Genomic DNA, 27195 nt, shown 5'->3' on the forward strand with positions numbered 1-27195 from the left:
GTTAAGCAGAACAGTTGACTGTGATTCTTGTGTTCAGTTATTGATGGTGAACAGATAGATAAAAAAAAAAAAAAAAAGGCACTATTACTCAGTTTTTCATTCAGATGTCTGAGGGACTGCAAGAATGAAAATGCAAATAAATGAAACGTGTGATTTATTCTATCACTCATGAATAAATTTGCTGGTCAAGTCAACCTTAGCAAAAATGCATATAGAGAAAAGGACTACAGGGAAAATGATATCCAAATGTAAATCATGTGGAACATAATAAATAATTTTCAATAAATTCTGAATATTAGACATGAACAACAATTGTAGGCTACTTTTTGTGAAATGGTGCAATGCACAAAAACACAAAATTTAAATTGAATCTATTATGCTTTTTCTTATTTTTTTGACATAAATGGAACTTGACAGTGTCAGATTTTCATATTATACATGGCCAATATTTCAAACACATGTACAAACTTGCCAGCATTGTAAATTTATTTTTTGGATCCAATTCTTGCTGGAAGATTCCCAGTTGTGAAGATTTTGTTTTTTTTAATGATAGAAAGTGTCACTGTAGTCTTGTATTGTCTTACAGTCATTCATCTGCAGCAATTGGTCTAAACTGCTAACATACATGTAGCTCTATGATATTGTTGAAAACATGTAAACATGGGTGCTTATGTTGTAAATTTCTCCCTGATTTTGGATCTACTCCTGCTGGAACACGTCTGGTTTTCGTTAAACTTTAATTTGCAATTTTTGTGATGGTAGAGAGTGCCGTTCTTCTCTGCTAGATACATTCCCTTGCTGCAAGTGCAATGTACGTAAACATAGGCTACATGTTGCTAGATAATAATGTCAGGGAAACATGTCCAATTAGTTGCCCCCAATTTCGGATCATATTCCTGCTGGAACATGTCTGGCGTGTTGTGTGTTTATACGTTTTTACTGGTAATCTTTCACAATAGAAAGTGCTGCTATTCTGTGTGATCAGTCATTTTCAAGCTGCAATGACTGTGCAGAAATCATGAGATACAGAAGACCTGCAAACGCAGACCAATCATAGCAGACTGGGCTTTTTCGTGAAGGGGCCTAAAGAGACAGTGAATTAATACAGGTATTTCAGCACCAAAAAATGAGGAAAATAATGAGTAACAGGCATGCAAACAAGTTCCAGCAGAAACCTAAAATACAAGTATGAACCTGAAAATGAGCAAAACAGGTCCTTTTTTAAAAAAAAATCTCACTGAACCTGCTTCAAACCCTATTGCCCAATTTAGAAAATAGAGCTGAAACACTTCAAATTTTGTTTTCATAGTTTTTCTCTTAGTCAGAGAACGGCATGCACACACACACACACCACAAAAACCCTGCTGCTGGAATGAGCTTAATTAGTTCAAGAGATGTGCAAGAAATGATAAACAGGATCTTCCAACATGGCTTGTATGTGCACATAGTGTGTTCACACACTGACTTAAATTTAAGCTAGTCGCTGAAGAAAAAAGACCCACTTGCAACGTTGTCTTCATATGTGTTATTTATTATATGGACAGAGTGAGTGACAGAGAAAGCTCCTAATTATATGACACACATAGATTTCTCCAAATAATACATTCTAGGCAATACTGACATCAATCTTCCCCGAGGCAAATGAACGTCGGCAAGACTACAATGTCTCAAGCTTAAAAGAAAAATAGTCCACTACAGTGTATTGCTGAAGCCATGGCGAGTCCCCTATGATGCACACAGTCAGTCTTCGTTTTAATGATTTGTGTTGATAGGTCTTCAAAGAGCATCAGTTATAAGAAGATGTGAAACTGATTTATTACTGTGCTTTAGTTATGAGAGCAGATACCCTGTAAAGAGCCCTTAAAATGTTAAAGTAGTAAAGATCACATATAAAAGTTTTAGACGAATAACCGTGTGTTTTTAAGTACAAACATTTATCATTTATATATATGATCTCATATCGTTATCTCCTTTGTGATTTCTGTTTGAACTGAATCAAAGAATTCTTAAAAGACTCTCAGTGTGCAGCCTGCAGCTAACCTCAACTGTCACAGGATACGTCAATTATTGATATATTTCAAATTGGACTTTAAAGGGGTTGACTAACTGTACTGCTTCAACTTTCTATGCATTGTTAATCAAAGCGAAAAGGCACAGCTGGTGTTATGTGTTGTGTAATATATATCAATACTTAAACATCGCCAATTCCTCAGTTTATGCAAGAAAACAAACAATAATAAAAAAGAAACACAAAAAAACCCCAAGCCATATATATATAACAAAGCAATCTGCTAACAAAGCAACATAAAAAAAACAGGCTTTTACTACTGCACTTACAGAAATGGTTTAATATTTTGGGAAATATGCTTCACTTTCTTATCGAGAGTTAGATGACAACATCGATACTGCTCTCACATCAGTCCAGTATACTGCCAACAGCCACTTAGCTAAGCACAAAGACTAGAAACACTGAAAAAACAGCTAGTCTGGCTCAATCCAAAGGCACTGAATTTCTTCCTCTTGACAGCTTATATCTTGTTTGTATAATTTGCACAAAAATAATAAACTTGCAACTAGCTGGCTATTTGGGCCGTCATTCTCCCTCCAAGCTAATGACCTACTAGCTGAAAATGGCGAGTTTTGATGAAGATCTGGATCATGCAATAAGGCACACCTGCTTTGGTCTTTAGGTGAATTGCATACATACACAACATACAAAACAACTTGTGAGCAAACTTTAGAAAAGCTGACATCCTGCAGGACTCTCAGGCCCGATGTTGATCCGTTTTCTGACATGGCTAGTTGGAGTTGATTTGCTTCTTCACTCAAAACATCTCCAGTCAAACAACACCTAGGTTTGATCCTGGAACAGTCTGACTCAACACAATATTGGCAAACTCTGTTGCTGCTGGCCCTGCTCTCACAGCAGCAGCACTATCACACAACTCTTAGCTGTTATACTGAAATGGCTCATTCAATCTGATAATAATCCTTGGTTAACATTAGTTGTATGATGCTAACAGTTATCTCTGTCCCTGTGTTTCCCCCCTCCCCGACACTATTTTGGAAGAGCATGATTGCTGGGCTAAGTGCTTCCAGACCTTTCTCTAACATTGACACATTCAGCACTGAGGAGTTAGTTCTGACTACGTGAGACCCAAGGTAGCCAGGCTAGCTGTTTCCCTCTGTTTCCAATCCACATCAACTATGGGCAAGAAAGTGAAAAGCATTTTCCCAAAATGTGAAACTATTCCTCTATTTAGGCACTCTTGTTGAAAGCTTTTTCTGTTAATTTTTTTTTTTATAAAACAAAATTCTGAATCACAGAATAATACAGATAACAAAACAAAGGCCACAACAGCGAGCTTATCTTTTAGCCACTACAGACAGACATATTTGGCAACAATTCCAATCCTGAATCTAAATAACCACTGCAGCTATAACTGCATACCTTTAACTTTCATTGCAGATAACATTGTCTGGTGGCTGGAGGAACTGGGTTTCAGCACATTCACACTTCACCTACCAAAAACACATTCACCCTTTTATATATACAGACAGAAACAAAAACACCACAGCATTGCTCATAAAATTAAAGGCTCTGCTTTCTCTAAAACATGTACAATGTATGATTGACTCTTAATTGATAGGCTCTTTCAACAAGGATATTATGTGAAGAATGTCATTTTACTCTCCTTGTTCCACAGGTGTGGCCAAAGCAGTGTCTAAACATGCTGGTTTCCATCTGCAAACACACACACAGGAGCACAGGAGACACAGAGAAAACGTTTTAATCCTCATGATACAAAATTCTGCTCACTGAATTGTCACTTCATCAATCATAAGTAGATACAAGCGTTGAGACACAAATCATACCTTTTTCCCTCGCCCGTCACACTCACTCGATAACTTGCAGTGACCTGAACGCTGCTGTGGTGTTGTCATTGACAAAAAGTGATTTGCCCATTCCCAGCTGTGGATCAAATTGTTGAAAGAATATCAGTTAAGGGTGTCACAGACACAACCACACACAAAAAAACACACCCTTGGTTTAATTAAGAGGAAATGTACTGTGTCAGCAACTTGGAGAGGCCTCCGGCAAATCATGGCAGTGTGACAACTGTTTTCTCAGTCTTGCCAGGTATCGCTTTTACTTCTTGACTCATGGCATGGTATAAATGTTGCCTCTGTCATACATGTGTGCACATTTTCTCATACGACATACACTTAATCTTTCATATGCACTTTCTATTCCCCATCTCGTCCACCTCTGACTCTTTACTGTCTTGACCTCTTCTTCATCTCTCCTCCATTTTCCATGAGCTACTCCTCCCATAATAGACACTGTGCACCCGAAACCAGTCTGCCAGGATTCCAGTGTGATTGTTTATGTATTCATTGAACTCCTGGGTGTGGCAGTAGGGAAGGGAAAGTGATTGTGTGCACCGAAGGAGTATTAATAAACACCCACCCATTTCAGCGGGTGCTTGTGTAAGGCAGTGCGAACATGTGCTAAGCCTTATACACGGATACATTTGTGTTGTGTCTGCCATAAGACTGGCTTACACTAGAATATTTTTTTAGATGTTAACAAATGTCAAAAATTTTAATGATCCCACACGTAACAAAATGTAATGCTAAATTTAACACTTTTTTTCTATAGTGTGTGGAGAGCAACCAGACACCAAAAGATTCCAATCACGATCAACAAGAGTCCCAAACCTTTAAAACCGGAACTCATGCAAATCTTTCCCAATCAAATGTGACTTTAAAGTAAAGATACATGGTGCACAAGGGGAAGGAAGAGCTAGTGGCTAGTTTTAGCACTACTTCAGAAAATTCACAAATTTAAAGCCTCTGAGGCCTGCAGGACTGCCTGCGATCCTCAGGTTTCCCCTGACTGAACAGATTGCATCATAAAGATTGATCTGCTTGCGACTGGAAATCAGTGTTGCCAGGATGGAATACGTAAAAAACACTCTTAACATACATCACGCTATACGAAGTTCAGGCAAGTTGATCTTTAGAACCATAAAAAAATAGGGCTTTGATAAGCATTGTCAGGATGGGGAAATGGGCCAAAAATCAATGGGATTCTTGTGTAGTGTGTACCAGGCATTAGAGAATAAAGCAAGTCAGCCACATGTTTTAGCATTTTACCTTTTTGACAACACATTGCAAATTCTTGTCATTCCACATGTTGTAGAGCAGTGCCGAAGCTACGTTTCTGGCTTTGGGAAATGACCTAAGAAAGCAAGGCAGAGGTCATAGAAAGAGCTGAAAACATCCGGCAAAGCACACACAAACAACAAAGGACTGTGATAAAAATAAGCAATTTAGGCTCTTAAGATATCACCTTCACAACTGGCATTTTAGATAATTTGACAATGGAAAACAAAAGCTGACTGTGGCAGTTTTTGTGTTAAAATAAACATTTGATGATCAGCTGCAAAATCAACTGCATGATGATGGATTAAAAACTTGTCTTTTGAGAAAGAATGCCTGTCATTGTTTACAGAGTGGATAATCCACTGCCACTGGTTTTATTCAGGGTTTCTTTGGCAGACAGTTGTTCCAACTGGCAGCATTCCCTGTTAATTGTTAATAGATGCAGAACAATTTTCTCTGGAAAGAGGTGTTGCTGTCGATGTTAGGGTGGAGGCAGAAATATCAAACAGATCTCAAACGTTGGCAGGTAAAACTCAACATAATCTGCATGGCTACAAACCACTCTTACATGTAATGCTATTTATCAGTCTAAACTGTTTCTGTGTGAGTAGCTAAGTGTTGGAGATATTGGCTGTAGAGATAACTGCCTTCTCTGAAATATAATGGAACTGTGAGCAGTTTTGTGAAGGAACTATTTTATTTCTACCAAACTACACCCCCCAACTGTATCATCGTATTTACATCTCGCACTATCACGAACCTGAGCCTCTTTTCCATGAGTAGATGCACACTTCCTTCTACATGGTGATACTGTTGGCAGGTGTTGTTAGGTAGTCAGAAAATAGTTCCTACATAAAACTGCTCACAACAAGGTCTACACTCCGATGAAGTCGCATCAGGAGCAATTTGGGGTTCAGTATCAGGATACCTCGACATGTTGCCTGGGGGAGCCGGTAATTGAACCGCTAATCTTCTGATTAGAGGACGACCCGCTCTACCTCTGAGCCACAGCTATGAAAGCTGACTCTCCCCCCACAGAGATGAATAAACAAAAACTCACGTGTTCTCACTGAGGTCGGCCACTGATGACACCAGTTCACTACTGATGACCTTCTTGGTGACCTCTGTGTCTGTCATCATAAGACTTAGTACTGTGCTACAAGCTGTTGCTATCGAATCATCTGAGTTTCCCATCTCTCGGGGGCCCGAGGAGAGGATGCTGGTGAGCTCAGGCAGAATCTGTTTTGCTATACAGAAGGCAAAGGAAACACACAGTGAATCCGTTTTTATGTTGACAAATTTCACGTTCATGTATCTGCTGCCTTCAAAACAAACATCAGCACTTACCCATTTCCTTGCTCACGGAAGTCTGCGAACCACTGGTCCGATACATGTTACCCAGCAGGGACAGGGCAGTCTTCTGCAGGCTCCGGTTACTAGACTTTAACAGAGGGGACATGTGCAGCAGAGCCCCCAGCTTTTGAACCAGAATCTGGCTCATGGCACTGGAGCCCTGACGAGAAGTAAACACAAGACAGAAGGAGGAAAACACATTAGCTCCAATGCAGCTGCTCATATTTGCCTTGTGATAAAATCAAGCTGACTTTGTTAATACAGTGAAATCCTCTTACAGTGACCATGTAAGTCCAGATCAAACTTATGATTGCTATAAACTGAAGATGACTAAAACTGGTTTTTTTTTTATCCTCACGCAGATTACCATCAAACTGACTGAAAACTGACTGAATTGTACTGACTCTCTCAAAGTTAAAGGAGGCCCACAGCTATTTGAAACACTTTTTTAAAGTAGTGTACAAATTAAATTCGGTTACTGTACGCTACAGAATTCATATACACTACAATACAACAGTACTGTATGTAAAGCTTAAAATTTCCCTCACTGAGGACCTGCTAAAGAGGGCATTATGTGACTGATCAATCCACCTGATGAGGGATACTCCAACCACAGGTAGTTTCCCTGTGCAAATTTGTTTTCTGTCTTCATCATTAGCAACCATGACTGTTTCTAAACATATGAGTCAACAAACACAAAGTAGCCTGGAGAACACTAAGTTTGGCTGCTGTATCTTTTTAGCTGTTTTTGGTGGTTTATCATGAGCTTTGAGGAGTGATTTACTGAGAGATATTCACTTTCCCTTTCCCATCATGATTTCAATGTGCATGCAGAACCAGCCTTAGGTAGGAAACCTAAAGCAGACAATAAATGTGAGGCAAAGTGTCGTGGGAGTAAAGTAAAAGAAAAAAAATACTGCAGTCTTAAAGTGTTTTTCCATATTTTGTCATGTATTAAAAGATCCAACATGAGCACTGTAAGCCACTTGATGACTATAAGCAAATTGCCGGTATTTAAACAGAATTTGCATGGGAATGATTCTGTCCCAAGCTTTTTCATGCATAGAAGCAGTTCATCACTCTAACTGTGATCAATATAAGTGGCAGTGGTGGATGAAGTCCCTGAAAGCCAAACTTCAGTAAAAGTACAGATATCTTACCAGGAAATGACTTTGGTTTAAGTTATAGTCACCTATTAGAATATTTCTTGAGTAAAAGTACCTGATATTTACTGTACTTTAGTATGAAAAACAACTGTAATATATTAAATGTAATTGTTAAAGTACAAGTAAATGCTGGTAAAAGAAATAAAGTGTCAGAATTTTGAGAATTATCAAATTTATTTCCTCATAACATAAACCACCCTAAAAATGGAGCTCACATTATAGCTGAAGAAAAACTTGGCTGTTTAACAACTTAATGGAATAATAAAAAAAAAAAAATGAATGAAAAAAATGAAATTCTTTCATTCCCTCCACTCCCTTCCTTCCCTTTTTTGTCCTAAGTAACTAAAACGTTTAAGGGAAATGTAATAGAGTGAAAATATACATTTCATTTATGAAATGTAGTAGAGGGAAAGCGGCAGACAGAAACATAAAACCTCAAGAAAAGTACAGATACACCCAAAAAATACTTAAGAACTGTAACAAGGTATTATTACTTAATTGCATTATACCAATGGTGAGTGGTTTCCACTGCATTTGATATTTGCATCTTACTTTCTTTTGTTCTAACTTTCTTTTTATAATCTCTGAATCACTGGAGACAAAACTTCACCTTTTCTCATAAAACCAGCCAGTTGTGCAGTTGTGTCACTATTTCCCCACATCTCTGTCTTTCTGTTGCTTCTCTTGGTTGTTAAATAAATCTGAGATAATCCAGAGTTTCCATCAACACCTCACACAGACAGCAAACCTGATAATTATCTTCTTCATACTCACCAGTCCACTGCTGGCAGTGAGGTTCTGCAGGGCGCCGCAGCAGGCCTCCAGGGTGGAGTCTTTCTTGGATGAGCCCATCAGAGACAGGTAGGTCTGCATGGTACTGGGATGGCACAACCGCTTCGCACCTGATGGGATGATATCGTCTGGCATTTTGTCAAATGAAAACTGAGGAGAAAAGACAAGAAGGAAAGGAGAATGAGAAGGGGCTTGGACTGAGGGGTCGTCATGTTTATCCAACAAACATGAGGTGGAAGTGTTGTGGTTGATGCCTACCTCCCTTTGAGCCTTGCCACTCTTGGGGCTGAAGCATCCAATCGTGGGGCTTCTCCTTCTATCAAATTCACTGTCCACCAGAGACTGGAACTTGCTGAAACACTGAGGGGACTCCTCCTCCAGTTGGTAGGTCAAGTTGTGGAGGATGCATGCACAGTTCTCCACAGACTAGAGGAGAGAAGAGATTTCTTACTACATGTCATAAAATAGCACAGCAGTCTCTTTTCTGAACTGTCTGTCATATTATACACATTTGCTAGTGTGTTTCCAAAGAAATTGTATCAAGTTACATGACAGGATGGTATGATTCTTATTTGCAAGTTTCCCATTTGCAAAAACAATGTGACACCATGCACTTCACATCATTCACAGCCACTAAACAATACAGGAAGACCCCATTTATGATTACCTGCTCTACATCTGGATCCCATTGGAACTATTCTCTGAGATTAATTTCAGTCGAACTCAAACCTAGGGCTCAAAATTATTTTAAAATCTCAACAGTGTAGTGGTATCCTAAATCTTTACAATTGAAGCAGCGAGTGAAATGCAATCAGTGGACATAAATAACAAGAGTACTACAAGAGTAACACCAAAATTGACAAAAACTGGAATTTCCATTATGTCTATTTGTCCAGCCCACTAAGGTAACTCATACTTTCTTTTACATTTAATTTCACATTCCCTATTTATTAAGCAAACACCCATCAAGCTCTTAAGAAAGTTTCAGTTTGTAGGTTTATTTAACTAGAAAAGGATGAATTCTTCAAGTCTGCCATTGTCAGACCAATTCGGAAATGCAAAATCAGTCTGAAACCTGTCCATTCATTCATACTAAATGAGAATTAGTGAAGTCAGTGGGATTTCTTTATGAGGGTACATAATAATAATACTAAGATCAGTAAAATTATATTAATAAAAAGGTTACTGAAACACAATCAAATGATGAAGACATAGAGTTTAAGCTACATCTATACAGTCTTTATACAAATTTAGGAAATTTAGGAATCAACATGCATAAAGCGCAGCAACAACCACAGTTAGTTTACTACAAGAAGAAAACTTTACTGAGCTGACACGAAACATATTCTTTCTCTGCCTCTCACACAGACAGCACCACTCACACTCCACTACTTCATTATAAGAAGCCTGCGTAAACAGAGTGCTAAAACGCATAGAATTAGGCACAGATCCACACCCAAAACCTCCAGAAATGCTAAATGTACGACACATGCTGACTCCACGTGCTATTTACCTGCTTATACATGTAAGTGTGTAATGTAGTTGTACGGCATGTGTTTGTACATGTGCTTCAGGAAATATCAAAAGTTTCTGCACTGAACACTTTCTGTGAGAGACACAAGACCTGTGCCACAGGAACTGAATTAAACATACGTCACCAGACATGAATCCAAGCACTTGCCTGCTCACTGATCCAAAGCTTATTGTTAGCAACACAAAGTGGAAAAAAAAACATGTGGCCTGATAAACAGACAAATAATCCTAGATTATAAGGCCAGTGAAGCAAACTGTTTAAATATCAAAGTTTCAGCTTTCAAACTGTGCCTAAACACAGATATAGAGTAGATATTTGGAATGATAAGCAAAAAATGACATTAACATTAACATTAACATTTGTTGTGGTTTAAAGTGGAACCCATGCACTTTGATCAATCTCACAGTACAATTGACTTTATTACATGACTACATGAAAATCTATCCTTTTATCATTATTCAGGATTTTCAGAATGAGGAAAAATGCTTATATCATGTTTGTTGAATGTTATACATATAAATATTATTTTACACTGCATATGTGGACATATCTTGGATACTTGTTGAGAGTTCACTGATTAAAAAAAAAAGATACAGCCATTTTCTTATTACATTATATTTAATCTTTTTCCAGATGGGACCACTGTTTTTTTTTACGAAAATATAGCACCACCAAATGAAATTCTAAATTTCCGTTGTGGGCACAAATGTTTTAATCTTCAAGTCTCTCTATTAGCACTATAGCGACAAAAAAACACTGTAATTTAGTTAACTGCTCTCTGCTAAAACCCCTTAAGCCCAAGACAATGTCATTTAATTATTTTTGTTTGTCCAAACCCCACAGAAAGTCAGTTTACCAGAAAACAGAAAAACAACAACAAAAACAAACAAACAAAAAAGAGAGATTTACACAATGATCAAAATAGTTGCTTATTAAATTACTGAAGATGAGCTAATTGATTAATCGATTCATTGTTTCAGCTGTTTTTGACACCATCAGTTTTTCCCAAAGTAATGATGGTGGTGGTGTAGAGGGGAGTAGATGAGTTTAAAAATACTAGAGCATAAAATAATTCCTGATGTATTAGTATTCTCACAAAACTAATTTAAAATGTTTGTTTGCACTGGCCAACAATAAGAGGACGGCAAAATGTGCATAGCAAAAAAATTAGTCTACCGACCAACTCTGATTCAGTCTGTGTACAGAGCCTTTAAATTTTAAGTACTGTGAATACAATAGAGAAAATTCCTGTTGATAGAGATGAGAGAGCTTACCTGGTCATCAGGGTTTTCCTCGGCCACACAGGACTGGACGTAACTCAAGAGTGAGTCAATGAGGCCGCGGCAATCTCTCATTGCCTGCCTCTCCTTCTTCGATGCGCAGCTCAGATTCCTAGACACATTTCAACCACCATTCATTTAAATCAAAAAGGAAACACTAACATGTCAGGAATACAATAAGACACAAAACTGTGAGTGTCTCAACGTGTAAGTTGCACCATCACAGCCCAAACATGATCATAGAGATGAGGTTTCCAAAGCAGTGCCAGTATTAAGTTACAATAAAAACTATTGTTTAATAGACATTTACACTATATGACTGTCAAACAGGGGTCTGATCTCGATTAGAATTCAAATTCTTCTTCAGTTCAGGTAGATGTATGGGTGCGTTTTGCATACATTATGCATCATGTGACACACTTTAACAGGTGCTGCTGCTGCTGCTGGTGCTGCAGAAAGGCAAAGCACTGTTTGGACTATGGCTGCAACTAACAACTATTTTCATTGTCAAGGAATCTGCCAATAAGTTTTCGATTAATCAATTAACTGTTTTATCCATAAAATGTCAGAAAATATTGGAAAATATTTTTCATATTTTCCACAGCCCTTTGTGTTATCTCCTAATTCCCTGTTTTATTTAAACAACAGTCAATAACCCCAAAATATTCGGTTTCCAGTACTATAAATCAAAGAAAAGCAGCAATTCCTCATACTGAGGAAGACATTTTAGCTTAAAAATTACTTACATCATTTAATAACTTTATGGGTAGCTATTATTGGATTAATCATCTAATTGTTGATAACGCAAAGCCTTGCCAAAGGTGTTTGTGATGTTAAAACTATTGTATTAAAAGAAAAAGTTTGGGAACTATCTGCCCTAAAAAACTTAAATATCATTCATCAGGGGTATTGATTATTTAAATGTTCTTACCGCAGGCACCCTGTGGCGCTGTGGAAGACATCAGGATGTATGTTGTTATTGGCGCTGTTGTCTGACCAGCAGGTATATGGCACCACCACGTTCTCAGTCAGGGCGGGCAGAGCTGTGGCTATGAGCTCTTCCTTCAGTTTATCATCAGAGGACAGGTTCCATAGCAGGCCTTTGTGTGATAAGAAACATAGAGTTAAAAATCTGAGGATTCCTGATGTAAGTATTTCATCCATGCATGTTGCTGCTCTTTGAGGTTGTGTTTATTCTTAAAATAATGTTGGACTAAGAAATGGATGTTCTAAGAAAAGTTGAGTGGACTGTGGGGGGACTGTGAAAGAAATGTATAATATGGAGAAAAGTACTCCTTATTACAATTATTATTATTATTATTATTTTTATTACTGGACGTAACTAATGAGTGAGTCAATAATAATAATAATAATAATAATAATTATAATAATAATAATAATAATAAAAAGGAGAATTAGAATATCATTGTTGTTAATTTCAATGCACACATGTATCATTATTACAATGATCTATGTTTTCTATTGTTCATTTCTTTCATTTCATTTATTTATATTCTTTATTTAATTATTTTTCAAGATTAGTGCCAAAATATAAAATATTAAATATCATCACTTCATCATTTTATCCCATTAGACATATTGGGGGAAATTGTCATAATTAGCATATGACTTCTTGAATTAAGGCAGACAGTTTGAGTGTTTGTACTAAATTTGAGGAACCTCCCTTAATGCTTTCTTGAGATATCACATTCACCAGAATGAGACAGACAAGGTCACAGTGATCTTTGACCTATGACCACCAAATTGTCATCGTTTAGGGCAAGTTTGTGCCAAATTTGGAGAAATTCCTTCAGGCATTCTTGAGATATTGCGCTCATGAGAATGGGACGGACAGCAAGAAAATTTAATGCCTATGGCCCCAGTTACTGTTGACGTACATGCAGAAAAACAAAGCATTATATTGTAAAGCACATTTTCTAGCTCAGTCTGTGTAATATTTAGGCATAAGGCATATGCTTTTTTAGTAAATGCCCACTAAGCCACCCTACTACCCAATAAGTTAAGGTCCTGCCCCAATAAAAATGTCCTACCAGCGATCTGTTTCTGAGTATCAGTAGAATCAGTCTCCTTGAGCAGTTGCAGGGCCTTCCCTATGCCACCACAGTTCTGAACCTCCAGCTTGTTCTCCCGGTCCATGAAAACCAGGTTCCTCAGAGCCCCAGCAGCACCCTGGCTCACCTCAGTGTTGGGGCTCCGCAGCAGGCTCACCAGACCGGGGATACCTCCTAGTTCGCGCACCTGTAAAACAAAAATGTGGAGGGAATGTGTGTTGAAAATGTGCGATTTAAAGGCGTGGCACAAATTCCCAAAACTATGTGTTACAAACAGAACCAGCAGCCAAGTATGCTGATGAACGCTTTCTCCTCCCTTTCCCTCAAGGCAGGTTACACAAAGGTCTTTGCAGAGTATTTGCAATGATCATATCAACACAACCAGACAACCCTCACTCAAACGTGATGTGAAAATAGACCGTATTTGCAGGTTTGGAGGGTGTGTAAGTACAGTATATTTGTGTCCAAGTGCTCAAACCTGCAGTTTGGCGCTCTCCTCATTGTAGGTGGTGTGGTGGATGAAGGTGGCTCCATACTGCTGGTAGTTCTCGTCAGGGTGAGACAGGAACTCTACGGCCTTCTTCAGGGTCATGTCTGACACTTTAATTCCGCTGTCCACCCTGCAGTAACAGGCAAAGCAATAGATGAGAGAGTTCGAAATTCAACAGTAGAAAATAGTTTTTGATGCATTCAAAAGAAAATGAGCTTACTGCACTTTTGTCACATAATACCATGGTCAAATCTTAGACAAATTATGGCTCAGGATGATTTTTAATTTTAATTGCAAGAAATATGGAGCATGAAAATAGCGACAGCCATTCCCTCCAACAAAGGATGACTGGGCTGCAACTGTTTTAAAAAATAAGGAGAAACTGACCTTTACCTTAAGACTGAGATATGATAAATATGTGAATACTAGCAAATATTAATTCTAATAATAAAATGTAACCCATTTCATGCATCACTGACAGACTCTTATCCTGTACAAGTATAATGTTACCAATGTCAACCCCCTCTTGTTGCCTAAAATTATCAACAGAAAGGCGAAGTCCCTTGACTTCCAGTGGACCACCACAGGACTTCGTTTTTGGAAATATGTGAGTATAATGTCAGTTGTAGTATATTGGTGATGTGTGTGCTAGGGAAGGTAGCATCAGCACAGTCACTACCTGGAGTCTGCATAAATAGAGCCTGGGTCTGTTGAAGGTGGTATTGCTGTTTGGCCTGTAATTGCCATGTGATAGCCAGCCTAGCTAGCTCAGTTTAGCCTCCTGGGGGATAGCCATGTGTTAGCTTAGCTTAGCTTTGTATCTGTGGTAGCCTTTGGTATCTGTCTGTAGGCTGTGATAGCCATGTGATAACTAGCCTAGCTAGCGTGGCTAGCATAGCTTAGCCTTAGCCTTGTATCTGTGATAGCCATGTTATAGTGTAGCTTAGCCTTGTAACTGTGGTAGCTTTGTAGCAGTTTAGCTTGCATCTGTGAGAGCAGTTTAGCTTAGCCTTGTATCTGTGATAGCCAGATGGTACTGCCACTACCTGGAGCTCGCATAAATGGAGCCTGGGTCTGTTGAAGGTGGCAGGGCTGTTTGGGCTGCATAGGAGCAGTAGGGCTGGCACTAGGGGAGTGGCTATGGGACGCCAGAGTTCACTGCCTAGCCTCCTGGAGGTGTTGTGGGACCAACTAGGTGAAACACTGATGAAAGGAGATTCCCACCTGATGACCCCAAATATGTGTTAGTCTTCACTGCTCTCTGTCCTTTATATTTAAGCCATAATAGCTGATTGGTGACCCTAGTTTCTTTAGTGTGTATATTCCTGGAGCACAAGTTTCTTGTGATCAGTTGAAATTCCCGTCCGTGTGACGGGGAGGAGGGGGAGCTTTTGGCCCGACCTGCCAGGGGTGGTTTTGAGTCTGTTCAGACCTGCCACCTTGGCTCTGCTTCTTCTTCCTCTTTCCCCTTTTTTTTTTTCTATTACTCCTCTCTGGCATTCATATTTAAATCATAATTGCTGATCAGTGACCCTAGGATCCTAATTGAGTGCTTATCCTTTACTGGAGTACAAAGTCTTGTGTTTTAGTTGAATTGAATTGTGCCGTAATTAAAACATAATGTTTGTGAAATAAAAGTTGATGTTGCATTTCCAGAAAGTCATAGTTTGTTGTAAAACTGTTGAAGAATAAGACTGTGGAAATACCTAATTACAGAAACTGCACAGTCAAAAGTCACGTATGTGACATTCGGGGTGTATTCACACAAGTGACTATTGTTCACTCTTTTGCTTTCTCAGAAATAAAAAAAAAGAAGCGGAAGTTGTTGCATAAAACACATCAGGTAACATAAGAATTGGATGCGGAAAAGCTAAGTTACCAAGCTCGTGATCTAACAGGTGTCTGTGACGTATATCGAGCAAGACGACAGATGTAGCTCACTGAGAAGTTTCACACAAAAGTAAATGGTACTGTGACAAACCTATGACAAACCTTGATAAACTTCACGAGTAATCCATTGCACAGAAAACATATTTGTCTCTACCATACACATTTCTTCCAAAATAAGGTCCCCTGGTGTACAAAAGAAGAGGAGGGACCTCAATTCTCCATGAAATTCAGATAACCAAGAGAACTCACACTGATTCCTGCACTTTCTTGGAAATTTTCATGGTACCCATCTTGCCCTCGGTGCGAGACAGTGCAAATGGCAGCTGGGTGATGCGTGACTGGCTGCTGGTGATCTGAGTGCCGTTGTTCATGGAATAGGTGCTGTGTCTGTTTTGTCGAGTTCGGAGGGTCTGCTGGCTCTGCCCTTTGACTCTCTACAAAAAGAGCAGTTTACAATGCTGATACAGTACAGTGCTGTGGAGTAATCAAAGTTTTTGTGAAATATTGTTGAAGAATTAGTTGCCTATTAACATGAAAACACTTAAGATAGATGAAGATACTTAAGTGACTGTAGTTGCAACAAAAAACTGAAACTCATTACCATAAAAGATGGGTTTGGATGAACACCATAGAAAGTATGAGCCAAAGCAGGGTCACTGCGAGCGGTTTTCAGCCCATTTTGACGCTGGGACCAATTGTTGGAGCCGATCTGCTGTTCCCAATTGCCAGAGCTGCTGAAATTTCCTCCTGTTATGGTTTTAGCGGACAGAGTGCGACTCTTCTGAGAGTTAATCTAAAAAGAAGAAATGTCAGGAGGTTTTCAGATAAAACACTCCATTTTAAAATTTTGGGCATACACAAAATTTTATTCGGATTAGATTAAACATAACTCCTAACTTTTGTGGTTTTAAGCCTGGATCCAGTTTTCCATATTTTTGTTTCTCAGTGACAAATGGAGACAACACTGGTCCAGTACTGAGCAAATTCACTGCAGACACAGCAGTGAAACAGGTTGCAATGCAACAACTAATTGCACACTATTAATTTTGTCCAATAAAAGAACTTATTTTACCACCAATAAATGAAACATTTTTCTTCACTTTTCCATGATCCAGTCTGTTTGTTTGGTGTGTAACCAAGTCTCGCTCAAGGAGAAGTCTCTTTTCCACTTTTCCACACAGTGCATTTACAAGGACATGAATGACAAGTTTATCATCAGGTTTTTGGAGTATCTTGTTTATGTGTTTGAGCATGTTCACATCAGCTCAACTTATGAGAAACCCGAACATGCTAGCTGGAGTGCTTGGAAAGAAACCTGGATGTATTTGGGGAATATGAATAATGCACTACCTGTCAAAATCAGCTAAATATTCAGCCATGACATTCAAAACAAACTATATAACACTAAGCTATGTTTTCTGTAGTACAAAACAACAAACTCTTTCCAGTACTCCTCTTTCCAACTCTCGCAGACTTGGTCTCTACAACAAACTAATTTCTCTGTACGGTATTTCCCGTGATGTCATCAAATACTTCTAATAACAATCTGAGCCTGTCAGTGCCAAAAAAAGCACTATTAATGGACTTAAATTGACAGTGCACAATTGCCTCTGTCAATACTGGACCAATTTCAAAAACTGTGATCCCATTTTGTCACTTAGACACAAAAGTGTGGAAACACAGGGCCCAGGTTGAAAAAGACCTTCGTTTCTCTTTAATGTTTTTCTGTAGCAACAATCCAGGTCACACAGTAGGTAACCCACTCTCCACTGGAACAGTTTTTAAAGACGTTCACTGTAAACCGAGACAGAGGAATCTGACTTGACACAAAGCCTGCATACCTTTTTCTGCTCCTTAGTTTATGCTGAAAGCAACAGAATGAACCCAACAATCACACAAACCAAAGTAACATAATGACTGTCATTGGAGACCAACACAAGCAGTTAGAGGGCCGCTGATACAGTCGAGCAGTTTCTCACAGAGGATCTTTGTGTGTCAGACACAGCATTCGTTAAACCAGTCTTCACAATCCCAAAGTCATTTAATGAGCTTAATCTCACATAATTACACCTCATCTGTGTATCAACTTATTCTGACTTTGCTTTTTTGGCTTTGTCTGCGTGTGTGCTTGTGTTTGTGTGTGTACAAAGAACACTTTTCATGTTTTTCCACAAAGCAGCTATGCCAAGAGAGAAGCTTGGCATAGCTTGAGCAAAATGACAGAACATGTCTAGCTAATGCTTTAACGATTAGTCATTCTCGCAACCAAACCTTGGTCTCCTATTGGCTTATTTAAAAAAAAAAATACAGTCACATCACAAGTCTGACAAAGGAAAAAAAAATCTCACCAGTCTTGGAACACACTGAACATTGTTAAGGAAGAAAGTCTGCACTGATGATCACTCAAATATCATAAACATCACAGCTTCAGAACTCACAACAGATTTCTCACAATTTATCGCTGCAGCTGACATGTTGATGTTTCAACTTGTGAAATTTATTAGAAATGGATGTTGTCTAATGGGGAAGCAGGTGACACGCAAACACACACACACACACGCACACACACACACACAGACACACACACACACACACACACACACACACACACACACACACACACACACACACACACACACACACAAGCACTGTAGGTTATGTACAAACACTCTTTCCTTTTTCAAACTGGACTGGTTGCTCAGTTACTGGTCAGCTTTGCTACCTAGCAGCGAAAGCATAATGGAGGACACATCTGTCAACAATGTGCTTGATAAGAACTGACAGTGTGTTTACTCTCAGAGAGCTGCCTTCTCCCTTTATTTGGTTACAGCCTGACTGAACCACCGGGGCTTTCCAAACATCAGAAGCTGGATAGCAGAGATGGATAGAAATGCAGCAGAGCAAACAGAAGCAGCATACAACACCAGCAGGAGGTCTTATTTGAGAACATACCTCATTAAGGCCCCACCTACACATAAACAAATATATTTGAAAGTTGATATTTTCCTCTATGTTTTGGCTTCTCGTCCACACATTTTTTGAAATGTATTCTGAGATGCAGATTTTTCAAAACTCTGCTTACTATGTAACTGTGTTAACATGTAAAATAACCAAAAGCAGTTCAACCATCACTGATGTAGAAATCATAATTGAGCTAATGATTAATAATTATTGAGGTGATGGTGTTGCAAAAAAAAGGAAGCACTCTGACGGCACATGGCAGCCATGAATATGGTTTAAAAAAATATTGTCAAGGCATCCATCCTGGAACATGTTTTAGTCTAGATAAAGGAACAAATTAATGTATGATCAAGTTTTAAGCAATGTCAGTAAACCAAAACTGCTGGATCACTGGGTTTCCATTGTGCTTCTGACTTTTTTTCCTGACAGTTTCTATTTTGAGCGGTTTGATTTGCCTGCTGCATTGGTTGGATAAACTGAACTGGGAAATAAAAGAAATACTTGATACAAAAAAATGACCATTTGTATATTAAATGGACATGCTGTGTTACCTTGAATTGATAAGGAAAACCTTTTTCTTGCATGCCTCTGTGGAAAAGGGTGAATATATTGATTTATGAATTGATTGGGGATCATGTGTAATGCTGAAGTATTACTGTATGAGCTGATGTACAAATGGTTATTTTATTGATGATGAACTACTTTAAGTCAACCCAAGCAAACAGAGAGTTTCCGCCTCTCATGGAGATGTTTAGCATTATGAAAATAGGCGGCAAAATACCACAAGCTGACAGATGACAGTACTTAGTGAACCATCAAAGATTTTCCTATATTGTTTATACCAAGTTAGATTTTTTTCATGTATCAAACTGACACACATTCCCATTTTGTTATCTTCTCTAGTTTCACAACTGGATTTCTTCTAAATTTACAGTAATATGGTAAATTCAACTGTGAACAGTGTATCAATTTCGAAATATAAAAGTGGGGAAAGATGTCACTGTCAATAGCAAAAGTCAAGAAATATGAGACATACCTTTACTTTCACATTATATTTCTCTGTCACATTTTAATATGTCAATTATGTTGGGTTGGGTTGCTGTTCATGCTCGGTTTGTTACCATAAATCTCTATTTGTTCCTTCACTTTGAAATAAAATTGCTCCACAGTTAATGCTTCCATTGAATACTGCAGTATTAATACATGCTCTACTGTATGACGGGATAATTTAACGTGATATGGTCAAGACCAGAAAGTAGAAAGTAGACTTAGGTAGTAATTTGACCTAAGGTGACAAGTGACTCAAACGCACAAATACAACCACAACTTGACAGAGCGAGATTAGTGATAATGAGTCCTCATCAGTGTGACCACACTCACCACACCACACCCAGACATGCCTCAACTCACTGTCAGTAGGTCAGGTCAGGCCAGCCCTGAGCTGATACGTCTTCACACACACAGACACACACTCAGAACCACACTGATGAAGTCAGTATTACTCCTCTGTGAAATTTGGATTAGTCGAGCATTGCAAATGATTTGAAATCTAAGTGACAAGACTTAAATTGAAAATGACATTCAAAAAACAATATCTGTCCATTTCCAGAATCTGGAAATAACTCACGCCTGGCTGCTAAATTAAAAAAAAAAAAGTATGTTCTGTTAACTTTTCATTTCAGTACCATTCAGTGTGCACCTCACACACTCACAGTGTGGCTGCACCACGAGATTAACCAGCTCAAGTATGGCATAATATATCAAATAACGTCATAAATTAATTGTGACTGAGAGGTAACGCCCATTTGGTGTTAACACTGACTTATAGATACCCACCCAGATTCTGTTATTGCTTATCGTCAAAGATCAAACCTCTCAGAGATGAGTTGTAGGCCCTATGAGGGATTCTATTTATCCAATCTTAACCAAATTCTCCCACTCTGTACAATAACAAGGGATTGTGTCATCTCGTCTTAAACTGAATTTGAAGGGCAGGGGGTGCATCTTTAAAGGACCACATCAGCATTTGTGTATGTTTAGCTTTTTAAAAAAATGTTCATCTGATATTAAAGAATTAACTGAAAAAAATGGAAGGTAGAAGAACATACTACCTAAAACACTAAGACTGATCAGCAGTAATGTACTCTCAAATATTTGTGACTGGAGTAATTTTTTGGATGCCTATAGCGGACTTGATAAGAAATTGTAATGTAAACTTGAAAATGAAAATGTAATTCCACTCTATTCATTTCACGTATGTATGCATTATTTGAGTAAAAATTAAAATAAAAAATACAATAATCAAGCAGAACAAAATGAAAATGAAAATGGCAATTGATATGTCAAAGATTTAGTCTGCTGTACAGTGGCAACATCTGAAACATTAAATTGTTGTTAAATCAAACTAGAAAGAATGTAGCCGGATTTTAACTTTGTGCAGGCATTATTTAAGCCACAATTAAAACTGAAATGCAGTTATCTAACCATTTGAAAATGCAAACAGCAACTGAAATTTCATTTTCAAAGACTTATGTGAAAATGAAAAATGTAATTATTACATTTTCATACATCTGTGGAAAATTGTAACGCTATTTTGGAATTACACTTTTATTTTCAAGTTTATATTCCACTTTTTAATATAATCTCTTCAATAAAAAAATACTGATTTGACCCTTTAATGTTGAGTCTGTTACATGAGAGAAATAATTACCATTTTGCTGAAGCCTGTTGACATGGAGGAGTTGGTGCGGCTGAAGGTGCCATTGGATGGAGAAAACTTGAACGATCCAAACTCAGGTGATAGCACTGTCTGGGGACTCGTGGCTGTTAAAAGAGGAGACGAGAATGGAAATGAGCAACAGGGAGACACGGAGACTCAAAAGAAGAGGCAGTGACAGGCAGTCAGACTTTTTTTTCCCTCAAGATGTTACTCTGGACATTATGACAAATAGAAAGAAAGAAATCTGAAACACACCTAAACAGGTTAATGTTGTCATGGTGATAAGACCTCCACTGAGCATCAAAAACACCAGCACAACTGCATGAGGGTGTTGATAAAAACCTTAGCTATGTTCGAAACCATTTCCTCATTCACTCACTAACTCTTCACTATGTAGTGTGTAATGTGTTTTATAGTGTACTATATAGTGGATGAAATTAACTACTGAGAATTTGAACTACATACTGCACTATATTCATGATAGGGGACGATTTCTCTTTATATGGGCTCTAGTATTGCAATCTGTGTTTCACTTGCACTTACTTTTACTTGTTGTGTTTTAGAATCATGCAAAATATACATCCACAGTTTTCTGGTGGACAAAGACAGCCTTCCATTTAAAAAATAAATGAATAAAAGCAATTAATTTATTGACAGTCAAGTGGACAATTAAAAGAAGGATTTATAGACTTCACAAACAAGTAGTGCACAAATACATAAATCAAATTTTTTTACAAGGATATACAAACAATGTTTTAAGCAATATTCAGGTCATTCTAATAAACTGTTTGTACATTTTCCTACAAAAAATAATGCACTCAAATTTGTATATATCCCACATTATCATGAGCCAGTAATTAATGCATAAACCATGTATTTTGGAGGGCTGTGATCATGCGACCAATGCACTGACTGGAGTAAACAAGGAAGCAATCCCAAATTATGGTGGTAATTACGTCACAAAACCACAGACTTTCACATGGAGACGCATTTTGAGAACCATGTGAACTTCGAGCGAACTGTGAGCCATTTTAAGATACATTCTCTCTATGTTTCTTTTCCTGAACCTAACCAAAGTAACGATGTCAACCATGTAACTGTACATTAAGAACGTAACTTAATGTGGGCCGCTTCTTCACAGGGTATCATATGAACTGTTCTATAGGGATAAGTTGCAATATTACAATCATTTAAAATATTTATTTCCAAAATTAAAATATTTGGGAAAACAGCTACAACACTCAATAAAGCATTTAGTTCTCTATATTCATTTATAATATATGTTTTTAATTTGTTTTTGCAAAATATTACTAAATATACTCAAATGTGTCCCTTAATCTAATCATATGCATGACTTTTCTTTTCATGACGTTTCTTTTTGGATTTTCATTTATACTCAATAATAATAATCAATTTGGATTGATTAATATTTTGAAGAGTATTTCATTACTTGTCCATTATCAGTGGTTAATGGCAAGTAGTCCTTTTGTTTTTTCAGTTTTGTGTTATCAAAAACAGCTGAGAAAAGCTTTCACACACACACATTACGTGTTTAAAACTCAACGTGCATAACTGTCAGTCACTCAGTCAGACAGCAAGCGAGACAGACATGACATAACATCAGACTTCACATAACAATTTGAATGTAAGCTTAGGGAAATCCAGCCGTTAAACACAGCCAACGTGTCTTAGTACCTTTGTCTGTCTGGGAACGTGAGTTTCGCTGCCATATTGTGCCAAATGGAAGGATGTGACTTCACTATTAAAGGATTATGGTTGTCATAACATATCATATCATACATGATGTCTGTACGGGAAAGGAAAAATTCTCCTAAAATGACTTCAGCACCTATCAGCAGATGATCCTGGTTTTATCTAGCCAAGCATATTGTTTTAATTTAATGTGCTGAGGTTTTATGATATCTGCCTCTAAAACTTCTGCTGCCATGCAACAACAATACAACTGTTGTGCAAACTGAAGGAGGCATAGCCTGATTGTATATGTTTTGCTGAACACTGAAACATAATACATCAATAAGAGCAGTTCAATTTGGATGAACTAACACTTCTTTGGATGACCACTGGTTACATGTTGGCAACATTTTTTTTCCCTAAACTTTTAATTCTGTGAGCACCACAAACAAAATTGCGTTGGTGCAGCAGCAGAGGTGTTAGGGCACGAAAAAACTAAACAGGGTAAAAGGATGGACCTGAATTTGTATAGCACCTCTTGAGTCTGTTTTACACTACATGCCACAGTCACTCATTCACACTAAATTCATACACTGGTGGCCGAGGCTACCATACAAGTCTCCGGCATCTGCGTACAATTAGCTAGCCAGTGGGATACACATACACAGGGACTCACATGCACTAACATGCACACACCACTGAGCACAAGTTTGGATTTCAACACACGCAGAAGGAACAAGACTTCATATCAATGCTCTGACACAGCACCTTTAAAAACAACAGAACAGAATTGGTCTGGCTGATAACAGTTTAACAAAAATCAGACATCGCGATCTTTGCCACTCCAGCACTAAAAGTTAAACAGCCTTTCTCCCGTATGTGACTCATGAACTCTGCTTAACTTTCTATAAAAATGTCAGCCTCAGGCGTATATGCAGCTCTGACTGTGTGGTTATTTTCCTTAATATTCAGTGTTTGACTGCTGATATGTGTAAGGTTGACATTTGCCCCGAGCAAATATTCCGTGTCAGATCTCTTAGTTTCTTTAGGCTTAGCTTCATTTTTAGGTCACTGAGGTTCTCTGAAACAAATAAAGACAGGGAAGCACTTAAATATGTTGACCACAGATGATAAAACATTTATTTTGTATGTGCTGTGCTAACGGTCGCAATGGTATATTTTTACAGTATGATAACAGTCTTAAAATGTTGCGGTTTCACAACATTACAGAATTATTATTTTTATTAGTCAGAATGACCTTTAAATGAATGAAAACAGAAGGCTTAGAACAAATGTATCACTACAATAAAGACTTGAAACCATTTTTTTTAATGGAAGTATATGTAAAAAGTTTCCATTTTGAAAATAACTAAAATAAAGGTGAGATTCTATGTCAAGTTGTATTTTTTTAAAGACTGTAGATAAGCAAATATATACATCACAGTAACCCTTAAAACCGGTATGTCGCTTCAACCCTAGTTGTGCTGTATGTCTCTCATACGGGCTGTATTTTTCAATGTGTACTGGGAATTACAATCATTTAATGAAGGCCTGTTTTAAACAGGCTAAATGTATCCTTATCATGCGCACCACACATTTCAAAATCACTGTAAACATTGAATGTGTGGGTTCAATAGTAAAATAGCAAATCAACAGCATGGCCCATCTAACAGATAACAAATTCTTCAGAGATATTCCAATGCACTTCATCTCAACTCAGCAGACCGCACACATTTCACAATATAAAAAATATGTTGTGTCTCAATTTCTGGTGGATCTTTATAATGTCTCTTGCAGCAAAAGCCAAATTCCAGGGTTGTTTTGAAAGACTAAAATGTAATTTTCTGTGCGTGTGTGTGTGTGTGTGTGGGCAGCATTCCTCACAAACGGAGAGAAAGCGCTGTGGCACGCTCAGGATAAGTAGGATGTGTCTCTGACAGTTTCTCAGAGCTCACATAACAAAATTCACTTTCGAGTTAAACAGCAGCCAAGTATCGCCTTACAGAAAAAATCTTTTTTCTTACAGAGAAGTACCTCAAACAGTTTATCCCCACCTTTTCCTATTAAAAAAAAAAAAATCAAGTAGTTGGCCAAACCGCAACACAGTAAACCCCACATTCAGCCTGTTTGGACGAGTAGCTGCGGCTGCAGGATGCAACGTCTGGAGAAACTGTGACGAATCATTTCCAGTTAAAAAAAAAAAAAGTCTAATATTGACTAACAGGTGGAAAACGCCCGAAACGACAACAGCACTATCCAAATAAAAGATATAATATCACACTTAACAATGTGTAAAACATATTTCCCATACTTGTTGGTGAGGGCGACAGTTGGCCGCTCTTCCCCTGTTTGGACTTGCACCTCTTAATGGTGTGCACTTGAGTCAGCACGCGCTGCTGTCCCGAGCGCAGATTGTCGTCGGAGGGCACCGCGAGCGACGTGTCATCCACGCTGCCGACTGTCATCGCTGTACGCAGCGGAGCCATCATCTTCCCAACACGGCGCCCTTCGCGTGAATGGTGCGGTTATCAAACCAGTTTTCAAATAAAGTGCGTACCCGGAGGAGGAGTGCGATTTGTCTCGAGCAGAGCGGCGGACAGAGCCAACTGTGTAGGCAGGCTAAATGTACCCAGAGAAGCGGCGGTGAGCTCCACCCTCATGACCGCGCCCCGGCGAGGTGGGACCAGAGAAAGTTCACACGCAGGTGCGGAGTGAAGGGAGAGGCCGAGACGCACACGCATGCAGTACAAATCTGCACAACCGAGGCGCGAGAGAAGCATAGCACAAGTACGTTTTTTTTAAAGAGCTAATATTCAGTGGCGGAGGAAGTATTTACATCCTTAACTCATTGAAACCTGGATTATTATCAGTTTTCATGTGCTGCGTTTAGACGCCTTTGATAAGCTATTTGACCATTGAAACCTGGTTTGATTTCTCAAAAAAAAAAAAAAAAAAAAACATGGGAAAAAGGCAACGACAAGAAATGTCCTTCAAAATACAATTTTGTATTTTTTCTTTTTTAATAGGTTATTTAAAAAACGAGGGTAGAATATTTAAAGATAATGATTATTAGAAAATAATCAATTATATATATAATGTGACAGAAACTTTTCTGAACTTTTTAAGGAGGGGGGGGGGGGGTTTTTTGTTTTTGTTGTTGTTGTTGTTGTTGTTGTTGTTGTTGTTGCTTTCAGGGGATTTTTTAAACCTTTTTTTTTTTTGCTCATTTTTTGGTAATGTCTTAAGTTACTTATTGCCTTCTCCCCATGTTTTTTGGAAGAAATGAAACAAATTTGCAAAATAAAAAAGTGAAATGTGAAAGTCCTGCATATACATGTCAATCTAAGGTAACACACAATGATTCTTATTTTTAGTTGATCATAAACTAAAGAAAACACACTTATTATGCTGTATTCCATTTCTGTCAATACATCCCCTAAACCCCTCTGGACCTGTAAGTGTAATTTTGAAAGTAATTTTATTAGAGTGTTGACAATAAAAAAGTTGACAATGGTAATTTTTTATTTATATTTGAAATTCAGTATATAGGCTACAAAGTATGTGATTATTTCATATGTAGAATCTAATTTTTTTTGTTCCACTGCCTCACACACATGCAGTTTCTTTTGGTTCATTATCATTATTCAATTAGTCATTTAATTTGGTAAGATCAGATATCCTCTTTCAAAGCATTTACTCTCCCAGGACACCGTGACGGTTTGAGAATGCTACTGAAATCGAGGCTAAATGGACGTCAGCCTTCATTATTAAGATTGTTTACACATGTGGTTTTCCTGCTGCAACATGTCAAAATGTGGTCTGTGAAAATGGCATATTACAAGAAACATCACATGTTACAGCATGCCAAATAAACATAGGTATTTACCCCTTGACATTTTGCTTAAATTCTTATATTGCAAAATATTTTGATTTTTGTTTGTTGCCAAGATTAAAAAAGTATTACTAAACACTGACATTTATTTGTCGCCTTAAAACAAATTAGAAATTCAGACAGCACCAGCATATTAATGAGACCTTTTTCAATATTATGATGGCTTCAGGAAGAAGTGTAACTAA

The 27195-nt window shown here is 38.0% G+C and overlaps 1 protein-coding gene across 2 annotated transcripts; it reads right to left on the reverse strand.

The window, feature by feature from the left end:
- Nucleotides 1-1513: 1513 nt before the first annotated feature.
- Nucleotides 1514-25719, reverse strand: LOC121947361 (plakophilin-1). 2 transcript variants are annotated; one of them, XM_042492378.1, is made up of 15 exons: nucleotides 25430-25719; nucleotides 21418-21530; nucleotides 16348-16539; nucleotides 15996-16180; nucleotides 13845-13986; nucleotides 13346-13553; nucleotides 12226-12394; nucleotides 11289-11406; nucleotides 8739-8906; nucleotides 8463-8630; nucleotides 6517-6682; nucleotides 6230-6416; nucleotides 5161-5245; nucleotides 3877-3973; nucleotides 1514-3745 (listed from the first exon to the last, which is right to left on the reverse strand). In XM_042492378.1, the coding sequence occupies exons 1-14, from the start codon at nucleotides 25605-25607 to the stop codon at nucleotides 3899-3901; spliced, it is 2154 nt and encodes a 717-aa protein (XP_042348312.1). In that variant the 5' UTR covers nucleotides 25608-25719; the 3' UTR covers nucleotides 1514-3745; nucleotides 3877-3898. The 2 variants fall into 2 exon arrangements, with proteins under 2 accessions (XP_042348312.1, XP_042348313.1); XM_042492379.1 differs by lacking the exon at nucleotides 16348-16539.
- Between the last annotated feature and the right edge of the window lie 1476 nt (nucleotides 25720-27195).

Source organism: Plectropomus leopardus, chromosome 8 (genome assembly GCF_008729295.1).
Source record: "Plectropomus leopardus isolate mb chromosome 8, YSFRI_Pleo_2.0, whole genome shotgun sequence".
Classification (NCBI taxonomy): domain Eukaryota; kingdom Metazoa; phylum Chordata; class Actinopteri; order Perciformes; family Serranidae; genus Plectropomus; species Plectropomus leopardus.

Coding starts and splice junctions, on each gene's coding strand:
- LOC121947361 (XM_042492378.1), bottom strand. CDS start 25,607: ATGATGGCTCCGCTGCGTACAGCGATGACAGTCGGCAGCGTGGATGAC. Junction 11,407..12,225: donor AGCGCCACAGGGTGCCTGCG/GTAAGAACATTT, acceptor AAATGTGTCTAG/GAATCTGAGCTGCGCATCGA. Junction 6,417..6,516: donor TTCCGTGAGCAAGGAAATGG/GTAAGTGCTGAT, acceptor CCTTCTGTATAG/CAAAACAGATTCTGCCTGAG.